Source organism: Aotus nancymaae, unplaced genomic scaffold, assembly GCF_030222135.1.
Source record: "Aotus nancymaae isolate 86718 unplaced genomic scaffold, 86718_ANA_hifiasm-v0.15.2.pri h1tg000108l, whole genome shotgun sequence".
In the NCBI taxonomy this organism is placed as follows: domain Eukaryota; kingdom Metazoa; phylum Chordata; class Mammalia; order Primates; family Aotidae; genus Aotus; species Aotus nancymaae.
This window is the reverse complement of record NW_026988523.1, coordinates 5,531,045-5,556,372: the sequence shown is the minus strand read 5'-3', so window position 1 is coordinate 5,556,372 and position 25,328 is coordinate 5,531,045. Positions and strand designations below refer to the sequence as shown.

At 42.8% G+C, this 25,328-nt stretch overlaps 1 protein-coding gene across 3 annotated transcripts; it reads right to left on the bottom strand.

Annotated features, from left to right (window-relative positions):
* Positions 1–4,221: 4,221 nt before the first annotated feature.
* On the bottom strand, positions 4,222–23,629 carry FASLG (Fas ligand). Of its 3 annotated transcripts, none has more exons than XR_010340485.1 (7): positions 21,363–23,629; positions 20,747–20,792; positions 16,378–16,434; positions 8,352–14,828; positions 6,834–7,229; positions 4,788–4,926; positions 4,222–4,284 (listed from the first exon to the last, which is right to left on the bottom strand). XR_010340485.1 is itself a non-coding variant. In XM_012444703.2 (4 exons), exons 1-4 carry the CDS (start codon positions 21,702–21,704, stop codon positions 14,434–14,436), a joined length of 840 nt encoding a protein of 279 aa, XP_012300126.2. In that variant the 5' UTR covers positions 21,705–23,629; the 3' UTR covers positions 8,042–14,433. The 3 variants fall into 3 exon arrangements, 1 of the variants encoding a protein (XP_012300126.2); XR_010340486.1 differs by having other exon boundaries at positions 9,277–14,828; XM_012444703.2 differs by lacking the exons at positions 4,222–4,284; positions 4,788–4,926; positions 6,834–7,229 and having other exon boundaries at positions 8,042–14,828.
* Positions 23,630–25,328: the final 1,699 nt, after the last annotated feature.

The window sequence follows — 25,328 nt, the reverse complement described above, 5'->3', positions numbered from 1 at the left end:
AAACGTCTGGGGCCTACTTCGACCCACTTTCAGTTTGAGTTGAGAAAGAGTAAAATTAGATTTTAAAAAAAGTTGAAAGAAACATTAGTGAATAATGTTCTTTAAAGACAAAAAACTACCGATAATCAAAATCAGATGCTGTAATAACAAGACTTTACAGGCGTGGCCAAGGCTTTGTAGCCAACAGGTAGACAGAGGCCCAGGCAGCGTAAAGAGCCATTTCTGGACCTCCCAAGTGGTCAGTGTGGGCAAGACAGCAGGAGTACTAGGAAAAAGTTGTCCATTTAATATGAATTTCACCACTGCAATACTGTAAAATATTTGTTTCTTTGGATTTCAGAAGCAAAATTGTGTAGGTAGACCATGGTTTGGCTACTTACAGTATGACATCCGTGTATGTGCGTGCATCTGTGTTTTCTCATCTGTAGAAATGGAAATAATATCTACCGTGCAAGATTGTTGTTTGAAAGTACCTAGAATGGCCACTGTTATAAATTCGGGGTTAAATTACCGAGTTTTTCCTCTCTGTCTTCCTCACCAACCTCCTCCTTCTCCTCCTCCCTGCTACTGACTACAGAATCTCAGCCCCACAACAGCTGTCCTGCCTGAAATTCTCCCAGTGGACCTAACTACCCCATATGCTTCATAGACTTGTTATGAAAGTTCGTCCTATGTCTTTATGAATTCAAAACACCTTTGAAAAGATGTGTATCACTGAGGGCTCAACCAAATTAGCTGGGTGTGGTGGCGCACACCTGTAATCCCAGCTACTCAGGAGGCTGAGGCAGGAGAATTGCTTGAACCTGGGAGGCGGAGGTTGCAATGAGCCGAGATCGCGCCACTGCACTCCAGCCTGGCGCCTGGCAACAGAGCGAGGCTCTGTCTCACAAAAAACAAAAAAACAGAAAGACCCAGTGGCCACTTGCAGAGGCTGGAGTCAAAGCCAGCCTCTCAGACAGTAGCGGAGCCACGGAGAGGACGCAGCTGTTGGTGGGGCTGCAGTGTGAGTCAGGGAGGAAGGCAGAGAAGTTCCAGATTCCTCCTCTCCTCTGGCCCCGCATCTCCCACTAGTGCCTCCAGAAGTCTGGGAAGCCCAGACTGCAGGGCCAAGGCAGATCGGGGGAAGCAAAAAGACTCAGTCAGAGGCCAACGAGTAAGAAATGAACTGTCCCTAGCTTACTTCCCAATTATCAGCCAGCACCTTCATTGACAGCTACCATTTTATTATGTACCTGGGGGTAGCAATCTGAAAGCAAGACCTTTTGGGAAAGCAATATTTGATGGTTTGAGTTCAAGGAGATGGAAACCATCAATGAATAAGAAAAACAAAATCCAAGTATTTTAACTCTAGCACATTCATACCAGATTTTCATAGAAAGGTAGACTTTGTAGTGTAAGGCACTCGAATTCCTTCCCAAGTTAAATTAGAATAAATTCCATGTAATTCTAATCAAATACAATAGAATATGGCAGAGGGGTGGGAGGGAGGAGCATTTGGCAAATTGATTATAAAATCTATATAAAGAAGAAAAACGCAAAATTTGCCAAATGCACTTTGAAGAAAAATGTTATAAAAATACATATTTAAATATATTTAACATATATGCTTGAGTAGACATGTATATTAAAATACATTCAATAATATATTTATTAAAATAAAGTCATTAGTCCAGTAATAAATGAGATCAAAAGAACCGAAGAGAGTTCAGAACCAAACCCAAGCATAAAGGGAAGCTTAGACTAAAACAGTACTGTCATTTCAAATGAATGAGAATCTTTTTTTTTTTTTTTTGAGATGGAGTCTCGCTTCGTTGCCAGGCTGGAGGGCAGTGGTACAATCTCAGCTCACTGCAACCTCCGCCTCCCAGGTTCCAACAATTCTCCTGCCCCAGTCTCCCGAGTAGCTGGGACTACTGGCGCGCGCCACCACACCCAGCTAATTTTTGTATTTTTAGAAGAGACGGGGTTTCACCATATTGGTCAGGATGGTCTTGATCTCTTGACCTCGTGATCCACCCACCTCGGCCTCCCAAAGTGTTGGGATTACAGGCGTGAGCCACTGCGCCTGGCCTGAGAATTTTTTAAATGGTGTTTTTTGTTATCACGTCTCTATTTTGAAAAAATTTAAGTTTACTCCCTCCCCCACGGTAAATAAAAATAGATTTTTAAATACATCCTGAAGCTAACACACCACAAAAACTTTATATTAGAAACAAACAGAGAAAAGTATATTCAACAATTACGAGGTGAGGTAAGTCTAAGCGTGACAAGAAGCTATAAGGGAAATAGGAGATTTGCTTTAAAAAGTTAAACTTTCTGCATGGAAAAAGTTAACAGAATACACAACTGGAGGAAACATTTGTAATAGGTGCAACAGATAAAGAGTTACTTTCATGTCATATAAAGAGAGACCATAAACTCTTAGACTTACGTGAACAGGAGAGGAGAGGGCCCGCCCCCCGGAATGTCAGGTGACTCTGTAATGAGAATTGGTTACAGCCAGAGCCAGAGGAAGACAGGCTCCTGATAAATAGAAAACACCTGTAGCTGGTGACTAGCAGCTCCCTTGATAAGACCTCATGAGTTGGGTGAGCAGGCTCGAGCACGTGCATGAAGAGGCAAAATGGCAGATGTGTGACCTTCCTCGGGGATTTTGACTGGTAAAGGAAAATCGACCCTAGAGAGCGTGCACGCAACCGCAGTGTGTGGCCCTTTGCATGTGGCCCCTCCCAGGTATCAGCAGGCCACTGCACATGTAGAGAGCCAACCCCAAAATGCAAACCCCAAAACCAAGCCAATGTATAAAAATCCCGAGCCAAGGTTTCAACGGCCACTTGGATCTCTCAAGCCGTCCCCTTGGCCCTCTTCCAAGTGATTTTGCTTTCTTTTGCTCCTTCTCTAAAACTTTTTAATAAACTCTCACTCCTGCTCTAAAGCTTGCTTCGGTCTCTCCCTCTGCCTAAAATCTACTTCTGTCCCTCAGCTGAATTTTTTCTTCCAAGGAGGCAAGGATCAAGTTTGCTGCAGACTCATACAGATTCACCACTAGTAACAAAACCCGTAACAAAAAGACAGTAACTTAATTTAAGTGAGTAAACTGTATTAGGCAATTCACTAGAGAACAATTATAAACGGCAATAAATAAAGCTAAAAATAAAAGTATCCACTTCTCAAATATTTTTTAAATGCAAATTTTAATAAAATGTCATTTTTGCCTGCCAGTCATAAAAATTTCTGCAAATGACGTTATTAGTACATACAGTATAGAGAAAACATACCCCTACATGACGTGGGTGGGAATGTAAATTGGTACAATTATAGTGAGCAATTTGACAATATTCATCAAGTTATAACAAGCCGGATGTGGTGGCTCATACCTGTAATCCTAGCACTTTGGGAGGCCGAGGCAGGAGGATCACGAGGTTAGGAGTTTGAGACCAACCTGGCCAACATGGCGAAACCTCATCTCTACTAAAAATACAAAATTTGCCAGGCATGGTGGCACAGGCCTGTAATCCCAGATACTTGGGAGGCTGAGGCAGGAGAATCACTTGAACCCAGGAGACGGAGGTTGCAGTGAGCCGAGATCTCCCCATTGCACTCCAGCCTGGGCAACATGAGACTCTGTTTCAAAAAAGAAAGTTATAATGTATAGCTTATGCCTTGCCCTTTCGATTCTACCTTTTTATCCTAGGGAAATGCACAAAGACGTGTGTGAACACTGTAGCTTTTTTTTTTTTTTTTTTTTTTTTGCAAAGAGCAAAATTTGGGAATAACCAAAATGATCCTTAGCAGAGAAATAATTTACGTCAAACACCAGAATAAAAGTAGATGTGGACCTAACTGGAGAAATAGACAAACAGGAAAAAAAAAAAAAGTCTAGGAAATAATTACCATAGGTGCTGTGAAAGAAACAGAGTAAAAAATAGTAGGTGTAATCCTTGATTCATCTCTTTCCCATGCACCCAACACCCAGAGGGGCTGAAACTCTATCAAAACATGTCAAAATTTTCCACTTCTCTCCAATTCCCCTGAAAAACAAACTCTGCTTGTCAGTGACTTCCCTTAGTACTAACAACATAACCCAAACTCCTCACCCCAGTTTACAAAGCGCTACTGAATCCGAGTCCGTCTCCCCCCCCCAGCAGTCTCTTGCCATCCCCTCTTTCCCGGCCACACACGCCCCTTTCTTCCTGCTACGTGCCAAGCTTTTTCTTATGTTTGGATCGCAGCTCTTGCCCGGTGGTTTTCAACAACAGAAGGAAGGCACCCGCAGAGGGCAGTCTGGAAATGAATAGGGGTGAGATTTGGTTGTCACTGACGAGGAGACCTGCTGTCATTTAGGCGCCTAGGAATGCTAAGTGTATTTCTATGTGTATTACAGTCCCACACAGTAATGCACTGCTCTATCCAAAATACCAAAGCAGTCCTGCGAAAAGCTGTTTTCTCTACCTAAAACGCTCTTTCACCTAATAAGTGCACTGGCATTTTAAATGATACTTCCTCAGAGAGACTTCCTTCTAATGTGGTTACCTTGTCTCTCTTTCCTTCAAAATATAATTCTATTTTAATTCTCTCCACTTGCTTGTTTACTTTTTCCATTTATCTTCCCCACTCCCCCAAACTGGGCTGTAAATTTAAAGGGAGAAAGGAACACGTATCTGTCTTGTTCACCATCTATTCCCTAAACAACACTTGGGACCTAGTGTTTAACAAATGTTTGTTGAATAAATAAAGAATATTGACATTACAATGGGACAGTATTGTCACAGAACCCCAACACTTACCCAAAGGTAGCCGTTGGGTCAGGGTGTCTGCATTACAGTCCCTTCTGTGGTCACCAGAAATACGTCACAGGAAAGGGGTCAGATCCAGACCCCACGAGAGGGTTCTTGGATCTCGCACAAGAACTAATTCAGGGCGAGTCTGCAGTGAAAAGTGAAAGCAGGTTTATTAAGAAAGTAAAGGAATAAAAGAATAGCTACTCTGGCTGGGCGCGGTGGCTCACGCCTGTAATCCCAGCACTTTGGGAGGCCAAGGCAGGTGGATCACCTGAGATCAGAAGTTTGAGACCAGCCTGGCCAACATGGCAAAACCCCATCTCTACTAAAAATACAATTAAAAAAAAAAATAGGCGGGCATGGTGGCGTGCGCCTGTAATATCAGTTACTCGGGAGGCTGAGACAGGAGAATCACTTGAACCCAGAAGGCAGAGGTTGCAGTGAGCCAAGATCACGCCACTGCACTCCAGCCTGGCAACAGAGTGAGACTCTATCTCAAACACACACACACACACACACACACACACACACACACAGAATAGCTACTCCATAGACAGAGCAGCCCCGAGGGCTGATGGTTGCCCATTTTTATGGTTATTTCTTGATGATATGCTAAACCAGGGGTGGATTAGTCATGCCTCCCCTTTTTAGACCATATAGCGTAACTTCCTCACATTGCCATGGCACTCGTAAACTGCCATGGCACTGATGGGAGTAGCAGTGAGGACGACCAGAGGTCACTCTCATGCCCATCTTGGTTTTGGTGGGATTTAGTTGACTTCTTTACTGTAACCTGTTTTATCAGCAAGGTCTTTATGACCCGTATCTTGTGCCGACCTCCCGTGACTTAGAACGACTCCTGTGACTTAGGATGCCTTAACCATCCTCGAATGCAGCCCAGCAGGTCCCAGCTTCATTTTACCCAGCTCCTCTTTAAGATGGAGTTGCTGTGGTTCACACGCCTCTGGGAATGTGAGGTAAGAGTGCTTGGACCAAACCAGCCTGCTCTTGAATCCTAGTTCTGCTGTGACTTTGGGAAAATTACTTACCCTCTCTGAACCTCAGTCAGTTTTTAATTTACAAAATTGAGTTAGCAATGCTTGACTTGTGGTCGATGAGGATGAGTAGACTTACATGTAGGGTGATTTGCATAATCCTTACAAAAGGGGAGTCAAAAATTAAAACTGTTATTGTGCTATGTATACTCCATAATTTGACTCAGGTTAAGAACGAATCTTGTGTCCAATTATTTTTAGATAAAAAGTTGATATTCTTATTCATCTAGTGAGTCATAAATGTGAACTCGGGAGTAGGGAGGCCAAATCATGACCACACTCATCTTTCTTTCAAAAGTGAATCCAGCTGTCCGGACACCTCCTCCCACTGACGACACTGCCTTCCAGAACTCCCTCCAAAAGCAGTCTTTTCCTGTACTTTTGGAAAGTTAGAAAGAGCTAATTGGCCAGCCTAGTCAACGACCTCAGGGAACCCAAGAACAAAGCACTATGGGAAGTATGAACCGTCCCAGCCCCTGACGGCTTTCTTCTGGTCACCACCCCTCCCAGCCCCCTGACAGCTTTCTTCTGGTCACCACCCCTCCCAGCCCCCTGACAGCTTTCTTCTGGTCACCACCCCTCCCAGCCCCCTGACGGCTTTCTTCTGGTCACCACCCCTCACCACCCCTCCCAGCCCCTGACGGCTTTCTTCTGGTCACCACCCCTCCCAGCCCCCTGACGGCTTTCTTCTGGTCACCACCCCTCCCAGCCCCCTGACGGCTTTCTTCTGGTCACCACCCCTCCCAGCCCCCTGACGGCTTTCTTCTGGTCACCACCCCTCACCACCCCTCCCAGCCCCTGACAGCTTTCTTCTGGTCACCACCCCTCCCAGCCCCCTGACGGCTTTCTTCTGGTCACCACCCCTCACCACCCCTCCCAGCCCCTGACAGCTTTCTTCTGGTCACCACCCCTCCCAGCCCCCTGACAGCTTTCTTCTGGTCACCACCCCTCCCAGCCCCCTGCCAAGACAGACTTTCTTAGAAGCCAGAACACAGACCACCAAAATGATGCAAAGAGGATGCTGAGGTTTGAGATAAGTCTTTCCTTGTAGTTCACACTTCAGAGTTCTGTTTAACACCTTGTGTCTCCTTCTCACCAGCTAGTCAAAACTGTCGTCTCTTCTCAATGAAGTTGGGTTGCAAACACATTTCATGTTACCAGAATCCCCAGTCTCTACGATCTTTAATCTCTGCTGGAAAAGTCTAGAATCTTAGTTCATGTATTTAGGGCCAGAGACAAGCTTCTCTGTAGCTTCCTGAATCTTCCAGCAACCTTTTCTTCCAATCAGGACCAACTTCGAAACTTTTCCTTCTGGAAAATGTGTATGAAGTTCCAACAGACTGGCAGTGGTGCAGGAGTGGTGTCTGGGTGGAGTATGTGAGAAAATTGAGTCCTAAAGAAAATAAAACCAAAAGATTCAGGCCCATAGAAACATTTGAGATGCCAATAGATGCTTATCCAATTCTCTACTCTCCTTGCAAAAACTCTTGTCTCGCATTCAATGTTTTACACGTGTGGACATTAAAAATCTTAATAGTATCAAGAATGCCTTTTACTTCAACTGACTTTGTCCTTGAAGTGGTTCACTAACCAAAAGCCAGGGCTGCAGCATAAGAACCAAGAAGTTGTATTCCCTCTGTGGCAAGCAGCACTGGAGGAGGGGGATTCCCTCAGCAATTCACAGCCCGTGGGTTAACCCAGGGGGAGTGAAGGCTTTGATTATGTATCAGGATAACAATGAGTTTAAGCACTATGCTACCGCAGTCAAGCATTTAAATATCACCCTATTTAATTTTGTTTCAGGATAAAAATATAGGCATCAAAAAGGCTAATCAGGCCGTTCGTGGTGGCTCACATTCTAATCCCAGCACTTTGGAAAACCGAGGCAGGAGGATCACTTGATGTCAGAAGTTCAAGACCAGCCTGGCCAACATGGTGAAATCCCATCTCTACTAAAAATGCAAAAATTAGCTGGGCAGGGTGGCAGTCACCTATACTCTCAGTTACTCAGGAGGCTGAGGAAAGAGAATTGCTTGAACCCAGGAGGTGGAGATTGCAATGAGCTGAGATCATGCCCCAGCACTCCAGCCTGGGCAACAAAGCAAGACTCTGTCGCAAAAAAAAAAAAAAAAAAGGCTAATTATATTAATCTGTGCATATACTAGACACAAAATATATTAATGTATTCAACTAATATTTATACAGAATATGACACATACAGCTGCTTTTCTGTGTATTATCTCACATTAAAAAAATAATAAAGACTAGAGGTATGAGAAGATATTTCTAAAGGTTATGCCAATATAAGATAGTATTCTTTTAGTTTTATACCCAGAGGATGAGATTTACCTGCCCATTGTTCCTGTTTTGTTTTTTTTTTTATGGTTGATGACATTTCATGTGTGGCATGATTATGGATGGTCAATTTTGTGGGAATATTGAACAGTCAGAATTCTTTTTAACAACGACTCTATCAGGAAAGTTGCTGAGGAATATAACAATTCCACTGACTTACCTTCAGGAATGCATTTCCCAGTCACAAACTGGCTTCATTGCATCTGGCAGTAACAGCATTCCTATAAAGCCATGAGAATACAAATCGGCTTCCTCACTTTACAGAGGGCGAGTCTCAAGATGCTCATGTGACTCACTCAAGGTCACACACATCGCTAGTTGAGTAGCAGGGGCTGAACTCAATCCCAGGCCCTCTGATCCCAAGCTCAATTTCTTTCCTTCTTCTCTTATTAAAACTAGGATGCTACTGGTGGTGCTGAGGCAATAGAAGCAATTCAGTTAGATCACAGGAGATTGAGAGAGAGAGAGAGAGAGAGAGAGAGAGAGAGAGAGAGAGAGAGAGAGAGAAACTAGTAACTGTCAGGAAGAAACTAGAGACCAAAAAAGACTACTATCTATTGGGTCATGGTCTCAAATACATATTTATTAACATATTATGATATATTTATATTATATAGTACAGAGTTATAGATATTTGGCAAAGTGAGACTGAAATTGAAAAGCAAAGAGATGAATGTTAAATAAGAGTTGTCACTGAAAAATAACGGAATGAGGCTTATGGTGAGTGCCGTCACATAAGGCAGAATTCTAAGAAATCTCTTTGCGTATGGAAACTCTAAAGATAAATCTTAGAGCTAGATAACCAGGATGAAGTCGCAGCACCACCATGTATTAGCCATGTCACCTTCCAGTTGTTTTCATGTATAAAACGAGGGCAACAATTTACCTTACAGGATCGTAGTGAAATTTGAACAAAATAAGGTACAGGAGAGAGATTTGTTTGCTATTTCATGCTATCGAGGTATGAGGCAGCAAAAAACTATGGCCAGTGTTTGGAAGTTATAATGCAGAGGATTTCAATTAAATCTAAGAAAGAGATTCCTACAGTGTAATAATATAATCCAGTGCAGAATGGGCTCCCTCACATTTCACTGAGCTCCTTCTCCAGAAAGTCTTCAAGCAGAGGCTGTATGGCCATCTGTTGGAAACGTGGCAAAGAGGACTTCCACCTTAGAAGGGAAGGTGACTGATATGATTTCTAATGATTACTTCTGAATCCAAGACCTGTGATGAGGATATTTGGCATCTGGAGTGGCAGCTTCGGGTTTATACATGGCAGTCTTAAATCACACTGTTTTCCTTCCTCGTCAAGGCTGTTACAAAGAAGTTATATCCATAAGCAGACCTCGTGAAGAACCTAGAGGCTGGTTTCTCTGTACACTTGACTCTCAGGAGATGAGCAGCGCTTGGTACAAAGCCAGGAATGTGTAGCAGGAAACGGAGTTCTCTGCCTGTATCACAGACTGTGCCTCCCACATGACAGCAGCGAAACCCCAAAACAATAAGGTGTCACCAGTATCCACCCAGACCACACTTTACACATGCACGTGTGTTCACACACATACACATGTTTACACACACATGCTGACTGGACCCAAAATCAGAGAATTTTTATTTCATTCACTCCCACATCCAGTCCATTAGCAAATCTTGTTAGCTCTAGCATCAAAAGTACTTCTTCACCACTTTATTATAATCAACACCCTAGTTCAAGCCACCATGACCTCTCATCCAGGTTGCGGAAGTAGCCTTTTTACCAGTCTCCCAACTCGGTCTTGACGCACCACAGTCTATTCTTCATAAGCAACCAGAATAGTCGTTTTACGCTGTAAATTAGGTCATATCACTCTCTGCTCTTAGTCCTCTAGTGACTTTCCATCACACGTAGAAGAAAATCCACGCTGCTTTCCGAAGTTTCCAGGACCCTGCACCACGTGGTCCCTGAATACCTCCTCAGCATTGCTTCCTGCCAGCTCACTCCAATACACGAAACACTTTTGGTCTTAAGATTTTGCACTTGCAGTTTCTCTGCTTGGCGTGCTCTTCCCTAGATGTCCATGTGGCTTGTTCTTTCACAACTTATCATACAAACATCCTGCCTCCATCACTCCCTACTGCATTACCTTACTTACTCTTCATAGCACTTCCTACCACATGACTTATTAATTTGCTTATTTTCATTGTCTACCATTTCTCCATTAAAATACAACTCCATATGGATTTCGTTTATATCATTGTATCCATAGTACCTAAGGAAGTTTCTGGTACATGGTAGACATTCAATAAACACTTGTTGAGTGAATAAATGAATGAATGAAAGTCCTTATACTATTTCAAATACTAGAACTTCTAATGGTACGTTTAAGGAGATACTTGTGGCAAATCTGGGGAATGGTGGTGATGTCTAATACTCATTTTTAGGTGTAGTTTATTCTGTGTTGTCATAAGGTAATGTGTCTTCATTGCCTCAAACCTTCAGTTAATTTTATACACAGCAACTTGAGGCAGCGATGCCTGGTTGGCAACAAAGGCATTCCACAGTGGGCGTGTCAGGAACGTAGACAGCATGTCCACTGCAGAGACCAGTGAAAGCCAGGACATTTGCGACAATGTGGACTGTCCAACGGAGTGAGGGTCTTCCCTGAAATTCTCAGAAAACTTGAAGACTAAACTTTCCACAGAATGTGAAATGGAGGCGTATGTCATTCTATGGAGAATTAGAAGAAAGGGGTGATCCCATAGGGCCGAAGGAACGTCCAAGCAGGGGAGGAGGAATATCTGCATTGCCCTTTTTCTGATGTACCAGCCAGAACTCTAGAAAAATGTTTCCCAGGAAAGGGGAAACTTTGGTAAAAGTGAGAAAGTCATCACTGGGGTGATTCTTTCCTGTGTTCTGAGTGAACCTGTAAGGACAGAGTACCCACTTAGCCATCTACATTGCCAAGGCAGATTAGTTTCCAAGTGAATCCCAAAGGTCCCTGTACCATCAATGACTTACTATTTCTAAATAGGATTTATTTCTGAACCCTCTCCCTTAAGGAATGGGGTTCTAATTTCCCTTTTCTAGAATCCCCACATTCTGTCTTTGGATGATCCAAAACCTTGGAAAAGAAAAAGAAATCAGAATGTAAAAATGTATCTCTACAAACACCAGAACTTACCCAGACCCCTTAGAAAAATGTAATTCAACATGTGGCCTCCATACTTCCTTAGATAAGGACCAGGGCAAGTCTAGGGCTTAACCCACTAAGGAAAGTTTATACAATGACTTTGGGGAGTGGGGGTGGCGGGCAGCTTCTCTCTCCAATTCTCCTCTTTCTATGAGCGACTGTTTCACTTAAGTCACACTCGCAATGATGCCCCCACAATAGAGCTCTTTTCCTGTTAAGCTGTGGTAAGTCAAAACCTACTTCAGAGAAGACAAAGTCACCACACTGGGGACTGAGAAAAGAGGTGGGTTTCATGTGCTTTTGGTTGCTTGAAAAGAGAAAAAAAGGAAAACCTCAAACTGCTGAACGAGAAGCACCTTTACGTATGTATGTGTTTACGGGGCGTTCTACTTTGGGTTCAGCATTTCATAAAGGAACAATGCCAATCCAGTTTCCAATGAACATATTAAAAAGCTTTGAATTTTTTACATTCCATATGTTCCAACTGAGGTTAAAAAAAAAATTAAGGTTCCTAAAGGGACTGTCAGTACCTCTTCTCTGGAATCAATAAAGCATAGTGAGCTACAGTTCTACCTTCAGAAAGTCCCAAAGGCATCCTAGTGCAGCTCAGACTTAGGCAGATGAAAGCGCCAGTAGTATCATTACCAGCTACAGCATCAGTTCAGCTCAGGACGCTCAGGCCCTTCCCCCTTACACTGTGCTCTGGTACCATTATCTAGAAGGGTCCATTTGCAAAAGAATCATGGTCTAGCAAACTTCCCGTGACCCTTTGGAACTGGCATACTTGATAGTTGAAGCCAGAAGGGGAGAGAGTGGATGAGGAGGATTTCACCCTCAGGGCTGGGAATACAGTCCAGCAGTCAGCCATAGGAAGGGTAAATGCGCCTACTGGAATTTCTCCAGGAGGCACCTGCTAAGGAACCTGACCCTCCAGAGCAGATGAATGAATGCAAGAGTTTTAGGGAGAGCAGATGACAACTTTCAACCTGAAGCCTTGGTTTTGTTTGTTAACGTATTCAACAAGTATTTGAACATTTTCTAAATGATAGTTTTGACTCTGGTGACCCAGCGGTTTTCCTTGCCTCTGCCTTTATACCAGGCACATGTACTACCTATTCAAATCAATCAAAAAATAAAACTCAATCAGTGACAGATCAGTAATTGATTGATTTAAATTCACATTAGATAAAAATAAAATAACACTAGGCAGCCTGTTTGGGTAATTTTTGTCCAGCAACATCCAGCTGCTGGGATGACAGCTTAAAGAAAATAGAATTTTTGGAAAGGGAATACAGTGGAGGAAGAGAGTATTTTGGAGTTCAGAGTCTTTCCAAGGTACTGGAGGTCATGACAGATGATGCAATATGCTGGACATAGAGAGAAATGAAGATGTGGAAGGAGCTGATATATATATATATATATATGAAAATAAGAAAGATCATTAATTAGAAGTCTTAATATTTTCAAAAATATTTTCGTAAAGAAAATGTTGGACCAATTCCACTAGAATAATAGGAGATGATGCTGTGAAAATAAGACATCTGAAATCAAATGTCAAAGGAGTTACTGTAATTTTTAATGATAACGAAGTCTAGGGAGCACCCATGACAATGAGTAGTTAAGAAACTAGGAAAAGGCCATCGTGAGTAACAAGTATGAGAATACGAGAAACCACGTGCTGAGACGGATCCCACAGATCAGTAGCCTCTGGAGAACGAAGCGGCTCCAATAGAATGGCCGATTAGTAATGGTAGACACCATTTTTTGATGTTCTATGTGTCTGTATTTTTTGTACACATCAGCTCTTTTTCTGTTCAAGGAAGGTCAAGAGACCTGACCAGTGATTACATAGGTAGTCCATGGAAAAACAAAGATTCAAATCTAAGTTTTTAAACCCAAAATATGTGCCCTTTCCACTGTGCCCTGGTTCTGCCTTCAGGAAAAGATAATTTCTCATCAAATCTATGGAAAATCGGGTAAGCTTAACACTGGTCATAATATTGGTAATGGAATCTCTGGGAGGTGAAGAGGGAAGCAAATGTGTAGAGAGAAGGAAGACCTGGCAAAGGTGGAAAGATGGCCTCATAGTTCTTCTCACCCCAACAAATTCTTCTTAAAGTGGTCTGGCATCGTAATGAATAAAGAAACCATGGAAGAAAGAAACAATAAGCAAAAAATTCAAATATTAGTAAAATATTTGCTAAAAATGATCTGTATCCTAACATATACTTTATATTACGTTTTCTTTTCCCAAAAATATACATCTGTATAAATATTTATTATATTATAGAAAAACTTCATCAGTAGCTGAAAATCAATGATTTTTAAGAACTATTAGAGTTTATTGTCAAGAAGCATTCAAACTCTATCACCAAATGCCAACCACACGTATTTTCCTAATATGTATTTCACAATCTCTACATTCTCTCTTTAGTTACACACACACACACACACGCACACAGACACACACCCTACGATTGCACTGGAAATACACATGCTGTGTTAGGAATGGAATGGGTCCTCAAAATATCTCTCTTGCTTCTCTGTTACTATCAGCGATGGCTCGGGCTGTGTGTTTAGAAGTGAAGACGCTGCTAGTGGAGCGTCGGCCTCTTTCAGCCCGTTTAGCTTATTATGCAAGCCTCTAGCCCTCCTTTCCCATCCCTTAAACACTCATGTCACAACCATGTATCAGAAAGACAGTCACCCTTGAGGTAGCAAGGCCCACCCTGAGAGGTGAGTTAAAAGGTGTCCTTTTCAATGTGCCCAAATACTTTCGGGCACTGAAGATGAATGTAGAACACCTGGCAGCTGCTTTTCCACGCCTCTGCCTCTTCACATGGCAGCCCAGATGTTCTTCAGTCATATTCCTCCATTTGTCTGGCTCATAAACGCGAGGTGAATGAGGAGCTACAGACTTTTTGAAACTTGTGGTCTCAAGGTCCACTTAGTTCATGTCTTTCATGTCTTCTTACTTGACCTCAAATGGGCGTAAGAAGACCCCCATTGAATACAACATTTTCAGTGCATGTAACAAAGAATCATAATGGAAAGAATCCCAAAGTGCTTTTCCTAGAGCTTATATAAGCCAAAAAATGTCTGAGATTCCTCAAAATTGACCAGAGAGAGCTCAGATACATTGACATATAAATGATCAGCACTGGTAAGATTGAACACTGCCCCCAGGTAGCTGCTGCGAGCCCACATCTGCCCAGCAGTGCAGTAGCTCATCATCTTCCCCTCCATCATCACCAGATCCTGGGGATACTTAGAGTTCCTCATGTAGACCTTGTGGCTCAGGGGCAGGTTGTTGCAAGACTGACCCCGAAAGTATACTTTGGAATATACAAAATACAGCCCAGTTTCATTGATCACAAGGCCACCCTTCTTATACTTCACTCCAGAAAGCAGGACAATTCCATAGGTGTCTTCCCATTCCAGAGGCATGGACCTTGAGTTGGGCTTGCCTGAAATAAATTCAAAAGGAGTTTTTAGCCAAGAATGTTATGCATGCAACAAACCAAGTTTCTATGGCAAAACTGTGGATCCTTCCTTGAACAAATGTTTTACCCAGAATGACACAGCCTGTATAGAACTGGCTGAGGGGCCAGAACTTGATCCATCACAGAATTTCTTAAACATTGTTGTCCTGTTTTGTCATCCACACAATTAGAACGATAGTATATACCCCAATCAATTGCAGTAAAAAATTATTAGAAAATATTAGCTCTCGGGCCGGGCGCGGTGGCTCACACCTGTAATCCCAGCACTTTGGGAGGCCGAGGCAGGTGGATCACAAGGTCAAGAGATCGAGATCATCCTGGTCAACATGGTGAAACCCCATCTCTACTAAAAATACAAAAAATTAGCTGGGCATGGTGGCGTGTGCCTGTAATCCCAGCTACTCAGGAGACTGAGGCAGGAGAATTGCCTGAACCCAGGAGGCGGAGGTTGCGGTGAGCCGAGATCGCGCCATTGCACTCCAGCCTGGGTAACAAGAGTGAAACTCCGTCTCAAAAAAAAAAAAAAAAAGAAAATATTAGCTCTCTGGAACAAAGATTTTATTATTTTCAGAACTAACACCAAAACTACTAGGCTTTGAGGTCCTTTCCTGAAAGAAAAAGCCAAATCCAAGGAACTCTAAAGTTCTAAAGTTGGGAAGGATCTTAGGAACCATCTGGTCCATCTTCTCACCTGCAGTAAGAATTTTTCAGCTCCTCAATTTGGGCTATAGTTCCGTTTTCTTTGTATCCCCACAGCATCATGAACATAACCTAAATCTCTGCAGTACTAAAATCATCATAAGTGCCTGTCTTTCCTATTAGATGTCAAGCTCCTTGGGGGCAAGAGCCATGTGTTACTCATTTTCACATCCCAAAATTGGCACACAGCAGGTACTCAATAAGTGTCTGCTGATCTGACTGGGTCATTCTACAATTTCTGCCTAAATAATACCAGGGACAATAGCCTACCACTTTCTGTGATATTTATCCACTTCTCGGTTATTTATGAAGTTTACAATGGGAGTGCCCATACCATATCATTTCACGCCACTTCGCAGGCACAGGCTGAAAGTCAGCAAGTGACAGGACTGAGTTTCCCTTCTCACTCCTATTTATACTCTTGGACAAAGCAGAGTAGATCTCTTCCAGAAAACCAAGAAAGCACTGATGAAAATAAGTCCTCATTCCTCACCTTCTCAGCTCTCACCTTTTTGATCTGTGCCCCCAGTCCCCAAGGGACTTGGGAATGAATGACTGAAAAGAATGAGGTCATGGACGGGGGTCATGTCATAATCAGCCAGGTCTCCAATTTAGAAGAGGCCCTTGCCCAGAGAATAGGGGCTCAAAGTATGTTTGTAAGACTGACTTGACAAGAAAGATGTTAGTATTGTTGGGTTCAAATACTATCACCAGGAAGTAACAACTCTCTAAAGCCCGGTAATGAAACCAAGCAGCCATTCTGTCTGTTGCCAAAAGCTTTCCCAAACCCCACCTGTACCTTCCAGATACAGACCTGTTAAATGGGCCACTTTCCTCAGCTCCTTTCTTTCAGGCGGTGGACTAGGGTGGCCTGTGTGATAGAGAGAGGAAAAATACATGTTAAAATGAAATACCAATGATTATTTTGGTGGGAATTTAAATCTCATCTTTTTTTTTTTTTTTTTTTTTTGGAGACAGAGTTTCACTCTTGTTGCTCAGGCTGAAGTGCAATGGTGCGATCTTGGCTCACTGCAACCTTCACCTCCTGGATTCAAGCAATTCTCCTGCCTCAGCCTCCCAAGTTAGCTGGGATTACAGGCATGCACCACCACACCCAGATAATTTTGTATTTTTGGTAGAGACAGGGTTTCTCCATGTTGGTCAGGCTGGTCTCGAACTCCCGACCTCAGGTGATCTGCCTGCCTCAGCCATCCTAAGTGCTGGAGTGAGCCACCACACCCGGCCTAAATCCCATCATTTAAAAGAAAAGATTTTAAAACCATAAATGCCAACAGTCTAACATATACTAATCCTGTAAATCTGAACTGTAGGACTCACAGTAGTCTATATTTCAGAAACGAAGAAGTAAAAAACAAACAAAATTATGATTGACATATGCATAAATTATAATGTTACAATGAAACATAATACAAACATTTATTCATAAAGAGCTGTCATGTCAGTTACTGCATTTAGAACTCACCATGACCGTTTGAGGTATGTATTATTATCCCACCTTATCGATTGCAAAATGAGCATAGAAGTTGGGTAACTAGTCCAAGAAGACCCAGCTAGACAGTATCAGAGATGGGACCACACCCTGGACTCCTGACTCCAATTCCAGGCCTCTGTCCACTCTGATTCTCTCGTCCCTAAGATTTACAGGACAGAGACTGAAGACTACTGATCTGTCTGCGTGTCACCAGGTCTTCCGCCAGTGACATTTTACACTCTGCTCCAAATGAATTATATTAAGAACTCAGACAATCACCTCATATCACCAAGGCTTCAAACACCTTTAATGGCTCCTTCCCGAAGATGCAGTTGTATACAAGTCTCCTCATCACACAATCCCAGCCAATCTACCCAGCCTTCTCTCCTCACTCCCACTGGGCACTGCCACACAATGGGAGTTCCGTGGCCTACGTGTACCCCCACTTCCCTTCCTGTGTGCCTTTGTTCATGCCACGTCTTCTGCCCATAATGTTCTTTCAAACAGATTTCTGTGTCAAATTCCTAAACATCCCATAAGGACTATCTAATATATCTCTTTCTTTGGGGAACCCTCTCAGCCTTTTTTGATCAAATCCGATCTTCCCCTCTTTTGAAATCTAGGATCACTCTGTTTTCCCGCTCTTTCTGACTCCTCTTCTCTGGGATAACTACATAACTTATCTTATTCCCCTCAAATAATGACAAGTTTCTTACAATATGTTGAATTCACCAGAGTAGCCCAGTTTCTAACACAGGATATGTTACTAGCAAATGCTGGACAAATTAAATGGAAGGACAGACAAAAATGGAAGTTCTCAAAACAGACACTATTTCTCTGACTTCAACTATTTCAGACAAGGCAGACAGCTGCCACTTAGCTAATGAATTCAGCTAACTGAGACATCAATTAATATTCACACAAAGTGCTTGTCTATGTCAGATTCATGATTAGCCTGTAAAACTCACACATGGTGTGAGAATGGCCCAATCCACAGAGAACACTGCCTGAGCAATCATGACCTCTGTAGTCACCCAAGACGCCCCACCACGAAGGAGGTGTTAGTGAACAGGAAAGGCAAAACTGAGTCTCCTCTGCATTCCTACACCGCAAACCATCCGAGCAATTAATCTGGCACTCAGCCATGCACCGGCAGGAAACGGAAGAGAGAACCACGTGTCTTTACATCCCTCACAGAGCCTAGGACAACGTTATTCTCACAGAAGACACTCACTAAGAATATCTGCTATACAAATACTGGAATAAATAAACTGCAGATATATCCTAGACACTGGTGATGAGTGCTTCCTGCCCCAGGGTTTCTGCACGTGCCATTCCCAGCACTGAAGTGCTCTCTCCCAGCCCCACCATGCTCCACAGCACCTGCACACAGCCCTTCACTCTGCGGCTGCAGACCCCCACGGGTGTCGGCGTAAACAACACCTCCTTAGAGAGGGCTCTCCAGACCATTCCATCTCAGGTTGCACTGAGTACAACTTTGAAATTGCATGGTCTGTTTGCTGGCTTTTTTTTAGCTTCTTCACCACGCTAAAAGCTCCGTAAGGACAGGTCCCCGGGCTCACTCATCCTCAATCAGCATCCACCACCCAACATCTAGCCCCACAGATGTGAATGAATAAGATATTTAATTAGTTAACTGAAAAAAAATGGAAAATGTAAAAAGGAGGCAATTAAAGAGTGTAAATAATCTATCATAGTATCTCTCAGAGAAAAGCCCTGTGAGTCCGTCAGTATAGAAAACTTTCTAGATCCTTTCTAAGAATATAAAAATGTGCATACATGCTTACATAGTCAGTATGAAACTAAACATACCCTTATGTAACTTGTCTTTTTATCTAACAATAGAGTGCACCATCTCCAAGGCATTAAATGTCCTTCTGATACATCATTTTTAGTTGCTGCTTATTAAGCACTCGTCTGAATACACCATAACGTATATGAGGCATTCAAGTTTCTTCTGAACTGTTTATTATAAATAGGCTCATAAGGAAGTAACGAACATCCTTCTATGTAAATCTTCAGGCACAGGCACATCTCTGATCATTTTCTTAAGATAAATTCTTAGCAATGGGATTACAACGTAAACTATTAGTTCCAAGCTTTTGATTGTATTTCCAAAGTGCTCTTCAGAGAAAGCTATAGCAATTTACATGTACACTGGCTGAAACAAATGTTTGAACAGGCTCTTTTCTCTCAAATCTTTACCAATTTGATGAAAACTTGGTATTCCCTATTTTTAATTTGCATTATTTTAATTTGCATCTCTTTTCTTATTAGTAAAATTACTAATGTGATTTCCATGTGATAATTTACCAATTTCTGGTCCATCTGGGTTGATCTAGAGAAGATAATTGCTTACGGGGTATACAGACCTGACTCATCTGATCATTTGCCTTTTAATCACTAAACTGACTGCAGAGAGTGGGTAAAAGATGAGTAATTAGGTACCTATCGGAGCAGGCCCATTCCACAGATTTTCACAATGATCTTACTTAAGACATCCTCCAGAGGCTTTACTTTTCTAACCGATGTTTCCACTCTGCTCGTGTACATATGGACGCTCTAACGTTTAAGGATTAGGGCACAGACGCAGGAGCCAGAGCATCCAACAGTGGCTCCTAGAAGAACTTGACAATCTGGGATAGTAGACAGGCGACTGGATCGCCTGCAGTAGCCGCATCCGGAGAAACTGAAACTTGCTCCACTTAACAGATGGCCAGTGCTGCCTTCTGCTTGCTTCTGAGTTTCTAAGGATGACATTTACCTATTCTCTTTGCAGAGGTATTCTGCTTTTCATCTACTTCTCATTCCATGGTCACTGCAGAGAGTCAGGAGTTTCCCTACTTAATGAGACACCAGTCCATGTACTAGAAAGCCCTGTAGGTGACGAGGCATCGAGAGCCTGTGTTCCTTCCAGCCCCAGTTCCATACCAGTGGTCTTGGGCGTGTTCACCTAATCTGTCTGGTATTTTGTTTCTCTTCCAAAAGATGGAATGACTGGACTGGATATATTCTAAGCTTCCTTCCAACTCTAAAAATTCAATGAATCTCATTGTAAATCTAAATCTGAAATTTCAGTGAATCTTAGACTAGTGAAGTGAGTCATAAAATCTATCTGTACAGAGCTTGCAAAACTATGCCCTGAAATTTCATGAGATCAGTGTTCAACATGTCACCAAAGGGTTTTCCTTTGTGATCAAGGGTACCTCATGACCGTCTCTGTGGGTGAAGCTGAACGTCCTTTGAATGACGGCAAGAGGAGAGGACATTTCTGAGAAACATCTATCTCTGCCTTCACCTCGCCTTCTCTTCCCAGGAGTCAAAGCCACTGGCATGTGTGACAGGACCAAGATGTCTGTAGAAGGAGACAGGCCTGGAGCCATTCCTCAGGGGGCAAAGGTCCAGGTTGTGTATGTGTTTCTCTTCCCAAAGTCAAGTGAAAGTGATTTTGAATTGTGTGCAGTGCTCAGCTATACTGATTGTGAGCAATTCAATTCACTTCACATTTTTAAAGCAGCTCAAGGAATCATATTGATTCAGAATTAGCCAGAATTCCTCTCATAGCATACATGAGCCAAGCTGTAGGACAGAATATAAGGCATTCCATTAACATGGTTCAGTGCTGAGGATTATCTTTGGGAACTCAATGTGCCCACGAAAAAGGACTCACCTATTTGCTTGTCCACAGATGATGCTGTATGCCTCTGGCTGGTAGACTAGCAAAAGAGAAAGAGAAAAGATGTATAATAAAAATAAAATTCTTTAAGCAAAAGAGGCAGAATTGTCAAATAAACCAAGCCCTGGAAAGAGAATCCAAATACCTCAGAACTTTTGCTAATGCAGGCTTTGGCCAAGCAATTTTGCTTCACTGTCCCTCAGTTTTGTGATTTGGAATCGTACCAATATTTTAAGTACTTTCAAGATTCAGTTTGGTCATCTGAACAAATTTACTTCCAAGCAAAACTTAAAAGTTTGGTTTGTTTGTTTGTTTGTTACTCCTTAAATCACTAGGTACGAGGCAGGAAGTGGTTCAACAGACTGAGCTGACACACGAGGAAAAGAAAACTGTTGGGCTCTGATTCTTTACAAAACAAAAAATATTCCCCTCACTCATATGAGCCTCCATTTCTCTGCCTATAGAATAGAATAACTAGAACAACCCATTTCTAAGAAAAAAAAAAAAAAAAAAAAAAAGAATTGAAAAGTACTTGGCAAGCTAGGCAGTGGGCCCTGCACCCCCTTATGCCCGGTGCCTCCAGGGCACGGCAGTCCACCAGCAGGCTTACCTCTCGGAGTTCTGCCAGCTCCTTCTGAAGGTGGAAGAGCTGAAACATCCCCAGTCCCAATCCTACCAAGGCAACCAGAACCATGAAAAACATCACAAGGAGACACAGGCCTGTGCTGTGGTTCCCTCTTTTCTTCAGGGGTGGCAGTGGCAGTGGAGGCAGTGGTGGCGGTGGTGGTGGAGGGGGTAGTGGCGGCGGCGGCGGCGGCGGTCTCCTTTGACCAGGCCTTCTGGGCACAGAGGTTGGACAGGGAAGCACTGTGCCTGGAGGGGCCCAGGGAGAGCTGGCACTGCTGTCCACCCAGTAGATCTGGGGATATGGGTAATTGAAGGGCTGCTGCATGGCAGCCGGTGACTCCAGCCAGCCCCGGCAAATGGTCTTCTTCCTAATCCTGTAGAGGCTGAGGTGTCAAGGACGGGACTCCTGTTGCTGACTGCTCAAGAGAAGGGAAGCTGGATCTCTCTTATAGAGTTTCCATAGCTAAGGGAAACACCTCTCTCTTTCTCTATCTCTCTCTCTCTCTCTCTCTGATTCTGCTTCTCAGAGAAACACCCACTCACTTTGTATCTGAAACTGAGAAGTCTCGAGAAGCTCAGAGCAAACCCCTGGAAGTTTCCGCCCACAATTTTCTGATGAAAGCCTTCGAAGCCCCAGATGCTGCCGCTGGGCTACCCAAAAAGGCTGGTAGGCTATGCTCCCCTTCCTTGGGTCCTGCAGAGCAGGTCAGCACTGGGATGTAGCCCTGTTGGTGTCAACTGCTCCCAGCTGCAGGAGAATGGCCAGTGGAGATGTAATTTTATGAATTATAATTGTATGCATTTTTATAAATTATCGTTGTATAATTTTAAGAATTCTACAATATATACAACTAAAAAACTATTTTAAAATCCCAAAATAACTCTAACAAAAATTGTTCAGAATCATATTTTTAAAACTATAAAAATTTTACTACAAATGGCTCTGAAGTGAGAGACCATGAAGTCATGGCCAAAGAAGTCACTCCCACATTTCACTTTTTGCAAAAGGAAAACATCTGCTGCCATCATCCCTTCCCCACACACAAGTACCATCTACGCTGACCAGCGAATCACCATAATTTACAGAGTAAAAACCTGCTACACCCACTTTAGAAATTAGCTCGGAGGCTGCAAACAGTGGAACCCGCAGAGCTGCTTTGTATTTCACAATGTTTTTCTTTTCATTGGTTGCCCACTTAATTTATTTACTTATTTATTTAAAGAGAGACAGAGTCTCACTCTGCCACCCAGGCTGGAGCGCAGTGGTGCTATCGTAGTTCGCTGCAGCCTCAAACTCCTGGGCTCAAGCAATCCTCTTGCCTTGACCTCCCAAGTATCTGGGATTATAGGCGTAGGTCACTACACCTGACTAATGTATTCTATTTTTTTGTAAAGATGGGGACTTGCTATGGTGCCCCGGCTGGTCTCAGCCTCCTGACTTCTAGAGATCCTCCCGCCTCAGTCTCCCAAAGTGCTGGGATTACAGGCATGAGCCACTGCACTCAGCCAGCCCAATTGACCGGTTTTAATATCGATATTCAAAATATTATATATTTTTAAATACACATTAAAATACATATTTCTATTCTGTTTTGAAATATCAGAATGTCAGACACCCTCAAGGCCATGTCTGCAAACCCAATCAGCGGGAACTGGGTAGCAGCGACCCCTGAGAATGAAGGACAGGTGTTCTGGGTCACCCAGCCTCCAGCACACCCCCGTGTCTCACACATCACCTCACCATCTGAAAGGCCTGCCTGGTCTCTGCTGACATTTCTGTGTGCAGCCGCTGTTATGGTTGCCAGATTAAATACAGGTGACCAATTAAATTTGAATTTCAGATAAATAATACACAATTTTTAGGACAAGTATGTCTTAAACGTGTCCACACATGGAATATACTAAACAATTATTTATTGTATAATCTGGCATTCAGATTTAACTCTGTGTCCTATTTCTTTGTTTGCTTTGTTTTGTTTTGTTTTGTTTAAAGCTGGCCTTTCTCCTTGGGCTCACCTCACCCTTTCTCCTCTGGCCTCAAATACCATTTATATGCCAATAACTTCCACGTAGTTAGCTTCAGTCCTAATTATTCTCCAATATAAGCCATACAAATCTCCCATAAATCCGATTTTTCATTTTTTTCCCATGTTTATTACTTTTCAAATTTCCTTAGTTTTTACATCATGCTTTGGGATTTCCGTGACTATCATTCAGGCCCACTCACCTGTACCAAACCAACACCAAAGGCACCATTTCCCCAATAGATTCTGCCCGCCCCACCCCACCCCATCCCCGTACAACCCGTTTCTCCTGAGGCCACTCTTTCTGGAGACAACTCCATCCCCTCTCTTTTCCTCTCCCCCAACATTTAACCGGTCACCCAGGATTGTTGCTTTGACCTGCGACCTGTTCCTTACCCTCCCCTCAGTGTACCGTCCCCCACCATCCTTGCCATTTCCATTTTTCTTACTGCTATTGCCCAGGGTCAGATTTTTATTATCTCTCACCTGAAATACTGAGATGATGCCCTAACAGGTGAACTGCCACCAGTTTATCCCAAGCCCGAATCACCCAGTAAAATGCTACAAGAAAGATGTTTTTTAAAAAGCAAACCTAATGATCTCACTTCCCTGCCTTGTGTTGAAAGGTTTGATTCCAGGAGTAGTGCCAGCTCCTTAGCACTACCCAAGGCTCTTTAGCATCAGCACCCACTGCCTCCTTGCCAGGCACTCCTGCTCACATCCCACTCGCCACTCTTAAACAGTGCAAGGGATGAGAATAGCAAGACTGTGCACAAGCTAACGAGCTTTTGAACTCACATGTGGCTTTATTTATCATTATGAACTAAGTTTAAACTTCATTATAATCAGAAATTGTAATTTTAAGAATTCTACCATACACACAACAAAAAAAACTATTTGAAAATCCCAAGATAACTGTAACAAAAATTGTCCAGAACCATGTTTTTTAAATTATACAAATTCTACTGAAAATGGCAAAGATTCAAATAAGTGGGAAAAATACACCATATCCTGGACGGGGAGGATAGGCAGGTGGTGGTGCATGACGGTTGGAGGTGGGTGGTTCTGGAGTTGTTAAACTATGTGGCGTCCAATCCCAGCTCTTCTGCTCATCAGCTGTGTGCACTGGACAAGTCACTTTTCCTCCTTGGTGCCACAGTTTTCTCATCTATAAAAATAAGCGTGATCCTAACAGTACCTGCTTTGTGGAAGTTAAGAGGATTAAATGAGTCAAAGCATTTGATACACTTAGACTAGTCCCTACCACCAAGGGAGGCACTCAACAGATGTTCTTGTTGTAAAGTTAGTGAATCTTTCCCCAAATAATTCATCTGTAGACTTAATGTAATTGACCTTCTTCCGTTAAGGACAAACGAAGTGGAGAGAGGGAGAGAGGTCGTGGGGGAAAGTGCAAAGCTAATGTTTGATATCCAGTGTCTCTCTGAGATCCTACCCTGAACAGGCCCCTCCATTTCAGGCTGATACCTCCTGACTTTTCCATCTCAAACTCCCACAGAAACCACCAGCACTCTCCAATAAGAATTATGCTCGATTTTTACATCTCCTTCCCTGCCGCTTCTTTTGATTCATTCTGCAAGAGAAGAAATTAGAGGTCCATACCTGCCCCTGACCCTCCCACTATCCTCCAAGCATAGAGAGAATCTGAACTGAAATAGAGTCAAAGAGAGCATTTTAAACACTTGTATTGATCTTCAGCAATAACACCAAACAATCACAGGTTGGCAAAATCATGGAAAAATAAAACACCCGTAGGTACAATAACAGGGACCCATTACGTTTTGGGATACTTCCAAAACCTTATTAATAAGAAGAAATAATTGTTACAGGTAGATCAAGAAAACAATATTTGCCTTTGAGAGATGAACTTAATAAACAAATCAAAGGCTGGTGGCTCCCACAGGCTG

Bases quoted from the DNA above. Each gene is read 5' to 3' on its own strand.
- FASLG (XM_012444703.2), bottom strand. From the start codon at position 21,704: ATGCAGCAGCCCTTCAATTACCCATATCCCCAGATCTACTGGGTGGAC. The intron at 20,793-21,362 runs GTAAGCCTGCTG...CTCTTTTGCTAG, and splicing joins AGCTGGCAGAACTCCGAGAG to TCTACCAGCCAGAGGCATAC. The intron at 16,435-20,746 runs GTGAGTCCTTTT...TCTATCACACAG, and splicing joins ATCTGTGGACAAGCAAATAG to GCCACCCTAGTCCACCGCCT.